This window comes from Haliotis rufescens, unplaced genomic scaffold (assembly GCF_023055435.1).
Source record: "Haliotis rufescens isolate VD_foot unplaced genomic scaffold, xgHalRufe1.0.p SCAF_1, whole genome shotgun sequence".
Taxonomy (NCBI): Eukaryota; Metazoa; Mollusca; class Gastropoda; order Lepetellida; family Haliotidae; genus Haliotis; species Haliotis rufescens.
The window spans coordinates 39,829,770-39,843,217 of NW_025963779.1; the positions used below are offsets into that span (position 1 = coordinate 39,829,770).

General features: G+C 44.9%; 1 protein-coding gene across 1 annotated transcript in view; it reads left to right on the forward strand.

Moving 5' to 3' along the window:
- Nucleotides 1-1,009: 1,009 nt before the first annotated feature.
- The window catches only part of LOC124135768 (sacsin-like), a 62,644-nt gene continuing 50,205 nt past the window's right edge, over nucleotides 1,010-13,448 (forward strand). The window contains exons 1-2 of the mRNA XM_046501317.2: nucleotides 1,010-1,144; nucleotides 10,753-10,802. Of these exons, the coding sequence (XP_046357273.1) occupies nucleotides 10,793-10,802 (10 nt within the window). The 5' untranslated portion in view covers nucleotides 1,010-1,144; nucleotides 10,753-10,792. The remainder of the gene's footprint in view (nucleotides 1,145-10,752; nucleotides 10,803-13,448) is intronic.

Sequence of the window (13,448 nt, forward strand, 5' to 3'; positions counted from 1 at the left end):
AATTGGGATACGATGACATGCATCAACCATGTCAGCGAGCCTGACCATCTGCGTAATGAAGAACGTAATAGAAGAGGCTCGATGACGAGCTGATGAAATTTATGACTACTTTGAAGATGTGGAGCAGACTGAGGATGATGGGGTGTTAGCTACCTTTGCTCATTTTCTAGTTGATCCAGTCAAGAATTCCTTGTTCCGCTGTCAAAGTAAGCCGCCATTTTGGTTTGAGAACGAAGCGACCTCAGTCAGCGATTGTTTCGCTTGCAAGCGGCTGAAAGTTAGCGCACTGTTGTAAGGCGAATCGCTGTACATCGCTTACAAGCGATTGGCGCTTTGCAACGCGCCCTAGATATTGCTTGATCTCACCCAAGCGATATCTCCTGTGGGAGCCAGTTTTGGATGATAAATACATGTCATGGCTACAGGGTAATTAGCCTTTGCAATCAAATGTACTTCAGACAATGGTAGTCGTAAATCAGTCGCTATGACAATATGTTTGAACTTGTAATTACCTTCATATCACTGACAGAAACACAAGTAATGATCAATGATGTCAATTTTGTAACTGCACAATTAACACCGCTAGAAATATCACTGTGCCATTAGTGTCAATAATGACCAGTAATAAAAGTAATGTTGATTATTTATTTCATTTTCACGTTGTATGTTCGTCGGCACGGTGTTCGATAGACCCCCACCCCACCTTCCACACACCACACACGTGGTTCGGAGTAGCCTACATAGCTAGGGCCTAGACAGATTGAAATGTATATAACCAGCTAGCTCTTCATGTATGAATACATATCGGCCTCCACATAGGCACACTAAAGGAATGCATCAATCCACGGACTTGTATATAGGTCCGTGATCACAGCGTAAATATGATTGACGTACGTCCCCGATTTCAGACTTAATGATAGCGTATGCCCGTATAAGGTATTTGCAACCCACTCCCCGTACCTAGTACAATTAAACTGTACCTTCCATGCTTGGCAACTGTTCCAGGAAATGCATTGCGTGAGGTTGTCACGTGATCGTAGTCAATATAGCGGAATACGTTCTCCCCTTCAGAAGCTGTTATGTAAGACTCAGGTCGACGTCATGCAGTTGGTTTAAAACGGACAGTGTCTATAGACGGTAGACGGTGAGTATTATATGCCTATCTATTCATTGATTAGCAAGATTCATGGATTATTAGTATTTGATTCGAATGGCTCTTCTAGTGTAGCATGTATAGCAGGCGCTATGATCATGATGATCTTTTCATCAGGCCCGGGCGTTTTTTCTCCCCCCCCCCCCCCCCCTCACCGCCACCCCCACACCCCCACCCCACAAGCGTGAAAAGAGCGGTAACTCTTCAGTCGTAGACCTCATACTTTGTCGGCAAATTTGCCTTGAGTTTTAATGATGATTCAGATGACAAGGTATGTCATTACCACATTCACATCACAGCCTAACTTTAGAATTCAGCGTCCAGATTTTCGAAATGATCTTTGGGCTAAGATTGTCGTAAAGCTATCGTAAGGAAATCGTACACTGACACAGTCTTTTTCTAGACTGGTTCCCGGGTCTACCGCTTGGAGTCGCTGCTGTCCCTTACAAGAGGAGGACCTGTGTCACCAACCATTAACCCTCTGGGTGATTGGTTATTTTTATGACGCAAATTCTCACAAGATCTGAAAAAGTTATGTGCGGCAATTGCGTTGTCGAGGCTCTGGGTCTACCTCCGACTGTAAAATTAAGCAATTATGTAAAATATTACATTTCCTATTTCATTGTATACTCTAATTATGAAAAACAAACATTGCTATTAAGTTTTGTTCGAGATTTTGTTGTGCCAAAGAAGTATATATACAAAGGGGCTTGTAATGCAAAAATTATTCGAAAGATACATATGGTCATAAAAATCATATGTGCCCTAGGGTCACACCCGCACAGGATATTTTTTTTCTGGAAGTGGATATTTCCAAATGTCATGACACCTGTTAAAGGGGCACTGATCTAAAGCAATTGCCCGGGACTGGTTGTTGCCTTTGTTATTGTTTTTTCCCCGTGAGTACCCAGATGATACGCAATGCAACTGGGTGTGACAAGAGACTGGGCAACTGTCTGCAAGGACAGCTTAATCTAAATCTAAATCCAGGTTTGAAGTGAGGTAATATGCACGTGGCAGCCCAGCAAGAGATGAATGATCAGTTGATTTACTTTTTTGTAAATCAACGGATTGTTCCTAGTCATCAAAGGATTAACAGAAAATATGTTGATTGATTAATCACTGTTATCTTGCACAGTGGATATGTCAAAAGTGAGTGTTTACATGTCAAGGTTTACTAAAACAAAGGGAATACACTCATATCATGGCGTGAAGTGCAGATGTAAAAACAACATACTTTGTTCAAATAATAGGTTGATTGATTGCTTATTGTTATCTATCTCAATGGATTTTTAGGATCTGTGGATGTTGTGAAAATAGTTGTCACGTGGGCTTTCTCAGCCGACCTTTCAGACTTGACACCTATGTGAAACAACTGAAACAATCTAAGTGATCAGTTGAGAAATGAACACGGGTTACAATATCCCGAAACGATATATATTTTAAAATATTTGATTTTTACAGAGACACGTGACATCGAATAAATTTCTTTGTACAGCTTTGTATTGTTCCTTTGTGTGGATATTCAAGGATACATTCCTCGAAAAAGGAAGCTGCCAAAAATTATACACATAAATTTGGTAGGTTGTAATTATGATATTTGCATTTTGTTTTACTTCATTTGCTGTAGCATTGAACAGATTCATTCTTGTTCCTCTACGTCTTGGTTGGGAAATTCTTCAATGCGCGATAGACGTTGTTTTCACAAGTCTTTTCCTTTGTAAGCATATATATATTACAGTCAGTTTATAGAATGTGATTTTCTCGGGCAATTTATAAATTTGTAAATATTTCGGTCATTTTGACTGTAAAAACTGTCCATTTCTTTAACAGATTGACTAAAATTGATTAAGACAATCAAAAGAGCCTAAAAACATCACAATAGATTATTATGTATGATGGATTAGAAGCCAAACAGTACAGAAATGTACTTTTCATCGTAACATTTACATTCTCTTGGTGATGATATTAAACATAAAGATCTTTGGAATTTGTTTTATAATAATACAGATGGACATATTTTTCAGTCAATTTGTAAAATAACTGAATATTTAAGCATTTAATATATAAAAAAATTTTGCACATTTCTTACTGTAAAAATATAAACAAGATAAAATAAGCAATACTCAGGTGAAATATTTACTTTGTGTTGCAAGTCAAAATAGTGTAAACGAAAATCGCACAATTACCAAGCAAGTGACTTATCAAAACTTCGTCACCATTACCGATGCTTCTTACAAAGATACCTGCATTTCCTTATTATTTCCAAACCTGATTCTCATTTTGTTGATCAATGGGACCATACACCCTTATACTATCAATAAAAGTGACAAATGTGCTTACGAATTACGCAGCACAGGTCGTGAACTAGTCTAGATTTCTGCTTTATCATCTGGGTACTCACGGGAAAAAACAATAACAAAGGCAACAACCAGTCCTGGGAAATTGCTTTAGATCAGTGCCCCTTTAACAACTCAAGCACCTCCAGCACTGTTAAAGTTACTAAAAATACAAATAAAAAGAAATGTGCATTCTTAGAAGTGTCTATATACATAATAAATTTTCACCATAAAACTCAAGTGTCTACAAACTCACAATTCAAGCATGTATTTTAAGATAATCAACTAATGAGTTTTACATGCTTCAACAAATGTGTCACTATGATGCTATATTCTTTATAATGTTACAATCAATACTTTTGACAATGCATCCATTAAAGTGAAGCTTTTCATGTTTGCAAAACACTAAACACTGTATAATCAGAAATATGTTTGTACAGGATTGAACCAACAAGCAAAACAAACTAAAACATCACAGGTGTATCCGAATGCGTTTAGATTGATAGAATAGTGTTATATGTACCTACCTACCACTTCACGTCACATCACATTGTAAATTAAAAATATGTTACACTAGAGACATTTTCCACCCTATCCTAAGCTTTTGGTTGGGCTTGACCTGGGTTTTCAAAAGAACAGGGCACACTCCATACATCCTTCACCTGCAGCATACAGAGGGCACACTCCATACATCCTTCACCTGCAGCATACAGAGGGCACACTCCATACATCCTACACTTGCAGACCTCAGGGGACATCCTACAGCTGCAGGCTACAGAGGGCACACATCATACATCTTACACCTGCAGCATACAGAGGGCACACTCCATACAACCTACACCTGCAGACTACAGAGGGCACACTCCATACATCTTACACTTGCAGACCTCAGAGGAAATCCTTCACCTGCAGCATACAAACGGCACACTCCATACATCCTACACCTGCAGACTACAGAGGGCACACTCCATACATCTTACACTTGCAGACCTCAGAGGACATCCTTCACCTGCAGCATACAGAGGGCACACTCCATACATCCTACACCTGCAGATCTCAGGGGCCATCCTTCACCTGCAGCATACAGAGGGCACACTCCATACATCCTACACCTGCAGGCTACAGAGGGTACACATCATACATCTTACACCTGCAGCATACAGAGGGCACACTCCATACATCCTACACCTGCAGACTACAGGGGGCACACTCCATACATCTTACACTTGCAGACCTCAGAGGACATCCTTCACCTGCAGCATACAAACAGCACACTCCATACATCCTACACCTGCAGACTACAGAGGGCACACTCCATACATCTTACACTTGCAGACCTCAGAGGACATCCTTCACCTGCAGCATACAGAGGGCACACTCCATACATCCTACACCTGCAGACTACAGAGGGCACACTCCATACATCTTACACTTGCAGACTACAGAGGACATCCTTCACCTGCAGCATACAGAGGGCACACTCCATACATCCAACACTTGCAGACCACAGGGGCCATCCTTCACCTGCAGCATACAGAGGGCACACTCCATACATCCTACACCTGCAGACTACAGGGGACACTCCATACATCCTACACTTGCAGACCTCAGGGGACATCCTTCACCTGCAGCATACAGAGGGCACACTCCGTACATCCTACACCTGCAGACTACAGAGGGCACACATCATACATCTTACACCTGCAGCATACAGAGGGCACACATCATACATCTTACACTTGCAGACCTCAGGACATCCTTCACCTGCAGCATACAGAGAGCACACTCCATACATCCTACACCTGCAGACTACAGAGGGCACACTCCATACATCCTTCACCTGCAGCATACAGAGGACACACTCCATACATCCTACACCTGCAGACTACAGAGGGCACACTCCATACATCTTACACTTGCAGACCTCAGAGGACATCCTTCACCTGCAGCATACAGAGGGCACACTCCATACATCCTACACTTCCAGACCTCAGGGGACATCCTTCACCTGCAGCATACAAAGGGCACTCTCCATACATCCTACACTTGCAGACTACAGGGGACATTCTTCACCTGCAGCATACAGAGGACACACTCCATACATCCAACACTTGCAGACCACAGGGGCCATCCTTCACCTGCAGCATACAGAGGGCACACATCATACATCTTACACTTGCAGACCTCAGGACATCCTTCACCTGCAGCATACAGAGGGCACACTCCATACATCCTACACCTGCAGACTACAGGGGACACTCCATACATCCTACACTTGCAGACCTCAGGGGACATCCTTCACCTGCAGCATACAGAGGGCACACTCCGTACATCCTACACCTGCAGACTACAGAGGGCACACATCATACATCTTACACCTGCAGCATACAGAGGGCACACTCCATACATCCTACACTTGCAGACCTCAGAGGACACCCTTCACCTGCAGACTACAGAGGGCACGCTCTATACATCTTCCAGTTGCAGACCTCAGGGGACATCCTTCACCTACAGACGACAGAGGGCACACTCCATACATCCTAACCTGCAGATCACAGGGGACATCCTTCACCTGCAGCATACAGAGGGCACACTCCATACATCCTACACCTGCAGACTACAGGGGCCATCCTTCACCTGCAGCATACAGAGGGCACACTCCATACATCCTACACCTGCAGGCTACAGAGGGCACACATCATACATCTTACACCTGCAGCATACAGAGGGCACACTCCATACATCCTACACCTGCAGACTACAGAGGGCACACTCCATACATCTTACACTTGCAGACCTCAGAGGACATCCTTCACCTGCAGCATACAAATGGCACACTCCATACATCCTACACCTGCAGACTACAGAGGGCACACTCCATACATCTTACACTTGCAGACCTCAGAGGACATCCTTCACCTGCAGCATACAGAGGGCACACTCCATACATCCTACACTTGCAGACCTCAAGAGACATCCTTCACCTGCAGCATACAAAGGGCACACTCCATACATCCTACACTTGCAGACATCAGGGGACATTCTTCACCTGCAGCATACAGAGGACACACTCCATACATCCAACACTTGCAGACCACAGGGGCCATCAATCACCTGCAGCATACAGAGGGCACACATCATACATCTTACACTTGCAGACCTCAGGACATCCTTCACCTGCAGCATACAGAGAGCACCCTCCATACATCCTACACCTGCAGACTACAGAGGGCACACTCCATACATCCTTCACCTGCAGCATACAGAGGACACACTCCATACATCCAACACTTGCAGATCACATGGGCCATCCTTCACCTGCAGCATACAGAGGGCACACATCATACATCTTACACTTGCAGACCTCAGGACATCCTTCACATGCAGCATACAGAGAGCACACTCCATACATCCTACACCTGCAGACTACAGAGGGCACACTCCATACATCCTTCACCTGCAGCATACAGAGGGCACACTCCATCCATCCTACACCTGCAGACTACAGGGGACACTCCATACATCCTACACTTGCAGACCTCAGGGGACATCCTTCACCTGCAGCATACAGAGGGCACACTCCATACATCCTACACTTGCAGACCTCAGGGGACATCCTTCACCTGCAGCATACAGAGGGCACACTCCATACATCCTAAACTTGCAGACTACAGAGGGCACACATCATACATCTTACACTTACAGACATCAGGACATCCTTCACCTGCAGCATACAGAGGACACACTCCATACATCCTACACCTGCAGCATACAGAGGGCACACTCCATACATCCTACACCTGCAGACTACAGAGGGCACACATCATACATCTTACACCTGCAGCATACAGAGGGCACTCTCCATACATCCTACACCTGCAGACTACAGGGGACACTCCATACATCCTACACTTGCAGACCTCAGGGGACATCCTTCACCTGCAGCATACAGAGGGCACACTCCATACATCCTACACTTCCAGACCTCAGGGGCCATCCTTCACCTGCAGCATACAGAGGGCACACTCCATACATCCTAAACTTGCAGACTACAGAGGGCACACATCATACATCTTACACTTACAGACCTCAGGACATCCTTCACCTGCAGCATACAGAGAGCACACATCATACATCCTACACCTGCAGACTACAGAGGGCACACTCCATACATCTTACACTTACAGACCTCAGGGGACATCCTTCACCTGCAGCATACAGAGGGCATACTCCATACATCCTAGACCTGCAGACCTTAGGGGCCATCCTTCACCTGCAGCATACAAAGGGCACACTCCATACATCCTACACCTGCAGACTACAGAGGACACACATCCTACATCCTACATCCTACACCTGCAGCATACAGAGGGCACACTCCATACATCCTACTCCTGCAGACTACAGAGGGCACACTCCATACATCCTACACTTACAGACCTCAGGGGACATCCTTCACCTGCAGCATACAGAGTGCACACTCCATACATCCTACACCTGCAGAATACAGAGGGCACACTCCATTCATCCTACACTTGCAGACCTCAGGGGCCATCCTTCACCTGCAGCATACAGAGGGCACACTCCATACATCCTACACCTGCAGACTACAGAGGCCACACTCCATACATCCTACACCTGCAGACTACAGAGGGCACACTCCATATATCCTACACCTGCGCACATCCTTCACCTGCAGCATACAGAGCGCACACTCGAAACATCCTACACCTGCAGAATACAGAGGGCACACTCCATACATCTTACACTTGCAGACCTCTGAGGACACACTTCACTTGCAGCATACAGAGAGCACACTCCATACATCCTACACTTGCAGACCTCAGGGGCAATCCTTCACCTGCAGCATACAGAGGGCACACTCCATACATCTTTCACCTGCAGCATAGAGAGGGCACACTCCAGACATCTTACACTTGCAGACTACAAAGGGTACACTCCATACATCCTATAGCTGCAGCATACAGAGGGCACGCTCCATACATCCTATAGCTGCAGCATACAGAGGTCACACTCCATACATTCTACACCTGCAGACTACAAAGGGCACACTCCATACATCTTACACTTGCAGACTACAGAGGGCACACTCCATACATGCTACACCTGCAGACTACAGAGGGCACACTCCATACATCCTACACCTGCAGCATAGAGAGGGCACACTCCATACATCCTACACTTGCAGACCTCAGGCACCATCCTTCACCTACAGCATACAGAGAGCACACTCCATACATCTTACACTTGCAGACTACAGAGGGCACACTCCATACATGCTACACCTGCAGACTATAGAGGGCACACTCCATACATCCTACACCTGCAGCATAGAGAGGGCACAGTCCATACATCCTACACTTGCAGACCTCAGGGGACATCCTTCACCTGCAGCATACAGAGGGCACACTCCATACATCCTACACCTGCAGAATACAGAGGGCACACTCCATTCATCCTACACTTGCAGACCTCAGGGGCCATCCTTCACCTGCAGCATACAGAGGGCACACTCCATACATCCTTCACCTGCAGACTACAGGGGACACTCCATACATCCTACACTTGCTGACCTCAGGCACCATCCTTCACCTGCAGCATACAGAGAGCACACTCCATACATCCTACACCTGCAGACTACAGAGGGCACACTCCATACACCTACACCTCCAGACTACAGGGCACACTCCGTACATCCTACACTTGCAGACCTCAGGCACCATCCTTCACCTACAGCATACAGAGGGCACACTCCATACATCTTACACTTGCAGACTTCAGAGGACATCCTTCACCTGCACCATGCAGAGGGCACACTCCATATATGCTACACCTGCAGACTACAGAGGGCACACACCATACATCTTACACTTGCAGACCACAGGAGACATTCTTCACTTGAAGAATAGAGAGGGCACACTCCATACATCCTACACCTGCAGGCTACAGAGGGCACACTCCATACATCCTACACCTGCAGACTACAGAGGGCACACTCCATACATCCTACACCTGCAGGCTACAGAGGGCACACTCCATACATCCTACACCTGCAGACTACAGAGGGCACACTCCGTACATCCTACACCTGCAGGCTACAGAGGGCACACTCCATACATCCTACACCTGCAGGCTACAGAGGGCACACTCCATACATCCTACACCTGCAGGCTACAGAGGGCACACTCCATACATCCTACACCTGCAGACTACAGAGGGCACAATCCATACATCCTACACCTGCAGAATACAGAGGGCACAATCCATACATCCTACACTTGCAGACCTTAGGGGACATTCTTCACCTGCAGCATACAGAGGGCACACTCCATACATCCTACACCTGCAGAATACAGAGGGCACAATCCATACATCCTACACTTGCAGACCTTAGGGGACATTCTTCACCTGCAGGCTACAGAGGGCACACTCCATACATCCTACACCTGCAGAATACAGAGGGCACAATCCATACATCCTACACTTGCAGACCTTAGGGGACATTCTTCACCTGCAGCATACAGAGGGCACACTCCATACATCCTACACCTGCAGGCTACAGAGGGCACACTCCATACATCCTACACCTGCAGACTATAGAGGGGACACTCCATACATCCTACACTTGCAGACTACAGAGGGCACACTCCATACATCCTACACCTGCAGACTACAGAGGGCACACTCAATACATCTTACACTTGCAGACCTCAGAGGACATCCTTCACCTGCAGCATACAGAGAGCACACTCCATACATCCTACACTTGCAGACCTCAGGGGACATCCTTCACCTGCAGCATAAAGAGGGCACACTCCATACATCCTACACCTGCGCAGATCCTTCACCTGCAGCATACAGAGGGCACACTCCATACACCCTACACCTGCAGACTACAGAGGGCACACTCCATACATCCTACACTTGCAGACCTCAGAGGACATCCTTCACCTGCAGCATACAGAGGGCACATTCCATAGCCACAGGACATTCATAAGATGGTTAGATGTGCCCTTTGCAGTTAGAGTGTGCCAACTTGAAGGATAATCACAGAACTCAGTGAATGTCACAAAGGCTGATAATGAGCAGATGTAATTTAGAAAGTTTGCCCGTTACCTTTTCATTGATATTGACAATTGTCTTTTATTCTTTTAGAAATACCAAAATCTGTTTTGTGAATGAATCAAACCGTGCATTATGCATGTTGCCATGTTCTTCATACTTACTTCAATATTTCAGTGGTGAGAAGTGAACCAGTCTGAGGGAGTCAAACATCGACATGAGTCAGGGTAAGTAGACAGATACCAAGTGGTATACATGTTCATCTAGGCTGTGCACATATTCCAGAAGGTATACATGTTCATCTAGGTTGTGCACATATTCCAGAAGGTATACATGTTCATCTAGACAGTGCACATATTCAAGAAGGTATACATGTTCATCTAGGTTGTGCACATATTCCAGAAGGTATACATGTTCATCTAGACTGTGCACATATTCCAGAAGGTATACATGTTCATCTAGGCTGTGCACATATTCCAGAAGGTATACATGTTCATCTAGGCTGTGCACATATTCCAAAAGGTATACATGTTCATCTAGGCTGTGCATATATCCCAAAAGGTATACATGTTCATCTGGGCTGTGTTCATATTCCGAAAGGTATACATGTTCATGTAGGCTGTGCACAGATTCCAGAAGGTATACATGTTCATCTGGGCTGTGCACAGATTCCAAAAGGTAAACATGTTCATCTGGGCTGTGCACATATTCCAGAAGGTATACATGTTCATCTGGGCTGTGCACAGATTCCAAAAGGTATACATGTTCATCTAGGCTGTGCACAGATACCAGAAGGTATACATGTTCATCTGGGCTGTGCACATATTCCAAAAGGTATACATGTTCATCTAGGCTGTGCACAGATACCAGAAGGTATACATGTTCATCTGGGCTGTGCACATATTCCAAAAGGTATACATGTTCATCTAGGCTGTGCACAGATACCAAGTGGTATAAATGTTCATCTAGGCTGTGCACATATTCCAAAAGGTATACATGTTCATCTAGGCTGTGCACAGATTCCAAAAGGTATACATGTTCATCTAGGCTGTGCACATATTCCAAAAGGTATACATGTTCATCTAGGCTGTGCACAGATACCAGAAGGTATACATGTTCATCTGGGCTGTGCACATATTCCAAAAGGTATACATGTTCATCTAGGCTGTGCACAGATTCCAAAAGGTACACATGTTCATCTGGGCTGTGCACATATTCCAAAAGGTATACATGTTCATCTAGGCTGTGCATAGGATACCAAGTGGTATAAATGTTCATCTAGGCTGTGCACATATTCCAAAAGGTATACATGTTCATCTAGGCTGTGCACAGATTCCAAAAGGTATACATGTTCATCTGACTGTGCACATATTCCAAAAGGTATACATGTTCATCTGGGCTGTGCACAGATACCAGAAGGTATACATGTTCATCTGGGCTGTGCACATATTCCAAAAGGTATACATGTTCATCTAGGCTGTGCACAGATACCAGAAGGTATACATGTTCATCTAGGCTGTGCACATATTCCAAAAGGTATACATGTTCATCTAGGCTGTGCACAGATACCAAGTGGTATAAATGTTCATCTAGGCTGTGCACATATTCCAAAAGGTATACATGTTCATCTAGGCTGTGCACAGATTCCAAAAGGTATACATGTTCATCTAGGCTGTGCTCATATTCCCAAAGGTATACATGTTCATCTAGGCTGTGCACAGATACCAGAAGGTATACATGTTCATCTGGGCTGTGCACATATTCCAAAAGGTATACATGTTCATCTAGGCTGTGCACAGATTCCAAAAGGTACACATGTTCATGTAGGCTGTGCACATATTCCAGAAGGTATACATGTTCATCTAGGCTGTGCACAGATACCAGAAGGTATACATGTTCATCTGGGCTGTGCACATATTCCAGAAGGTATACATGTTCATCTGGGCTGTGCACAGATACCAAGTGGTATACATGTTCATCTAGGCTGTGCACAGATATCAGAAGGTATACATGCTCATCTGGGCTGTGCACATATTCCAGAAGGTATACATGTTCATCTAGGCTGTACACAGATACCAGAAGGTATACATGTTCATCTAGGCTGTGAAAATATTCCAAAAGGTATACATGTTCATCTAGGCTGTGCACATATTCCAAAAGGTATACATGTTCATCTGACTGTGCACATATTCCAGAAGGTATACATGTTCATGTAGGCTGTGCTTAGATACCAGAAGGTTTACATGTTCATCTACGCTGTGCACATATACCAGAATACCAGATCTGGTTATGATGATGTAAGTTCTGGTTATAATGATGTCATTTCTGGTTGTGATGATGTAGGTTCTGGTTATGATGACGTCATTTCTGGTTGTGATGATGTAAGTTCTGGTCTTATGACGTCACTTCCAGTTGTGATGATGTAAGTTTTGGGCTATGATGATCACTTCCGGTTGTGATGATGTAAGTTCTGGTTATGATGATCACTTCCGGTTGTGATGATGTTAGTTCTGGTTATGATGACGTCACTCACAGTTGTGATTATGTAAGTTCTGGTTGTGATGACTTCACTTCTGGTTATGATGGCGTCACTCATGGTTGTGATGATGTGAGATCTCGTTGTGATAACGTCACTTCTGGCTGTGATGATGTAAGTTCTGGTTGTGATGACTTCACTTCTGGTTATGATGGCTTCACTCATGGTTGTGATGATGTGAGATCTCGTTGTGATGACGTCGCTTCCGGTTGTGATGATGTAAGTTCTGGTTATGGTAACGTCACTTCCGGTTGTGATGATGTAAGTTCTGGTTGTGATAACGTCACCTCTGGCTGTGATGATGTAAGTTCTGGTTGTGATAACGTCACTTCCGGTT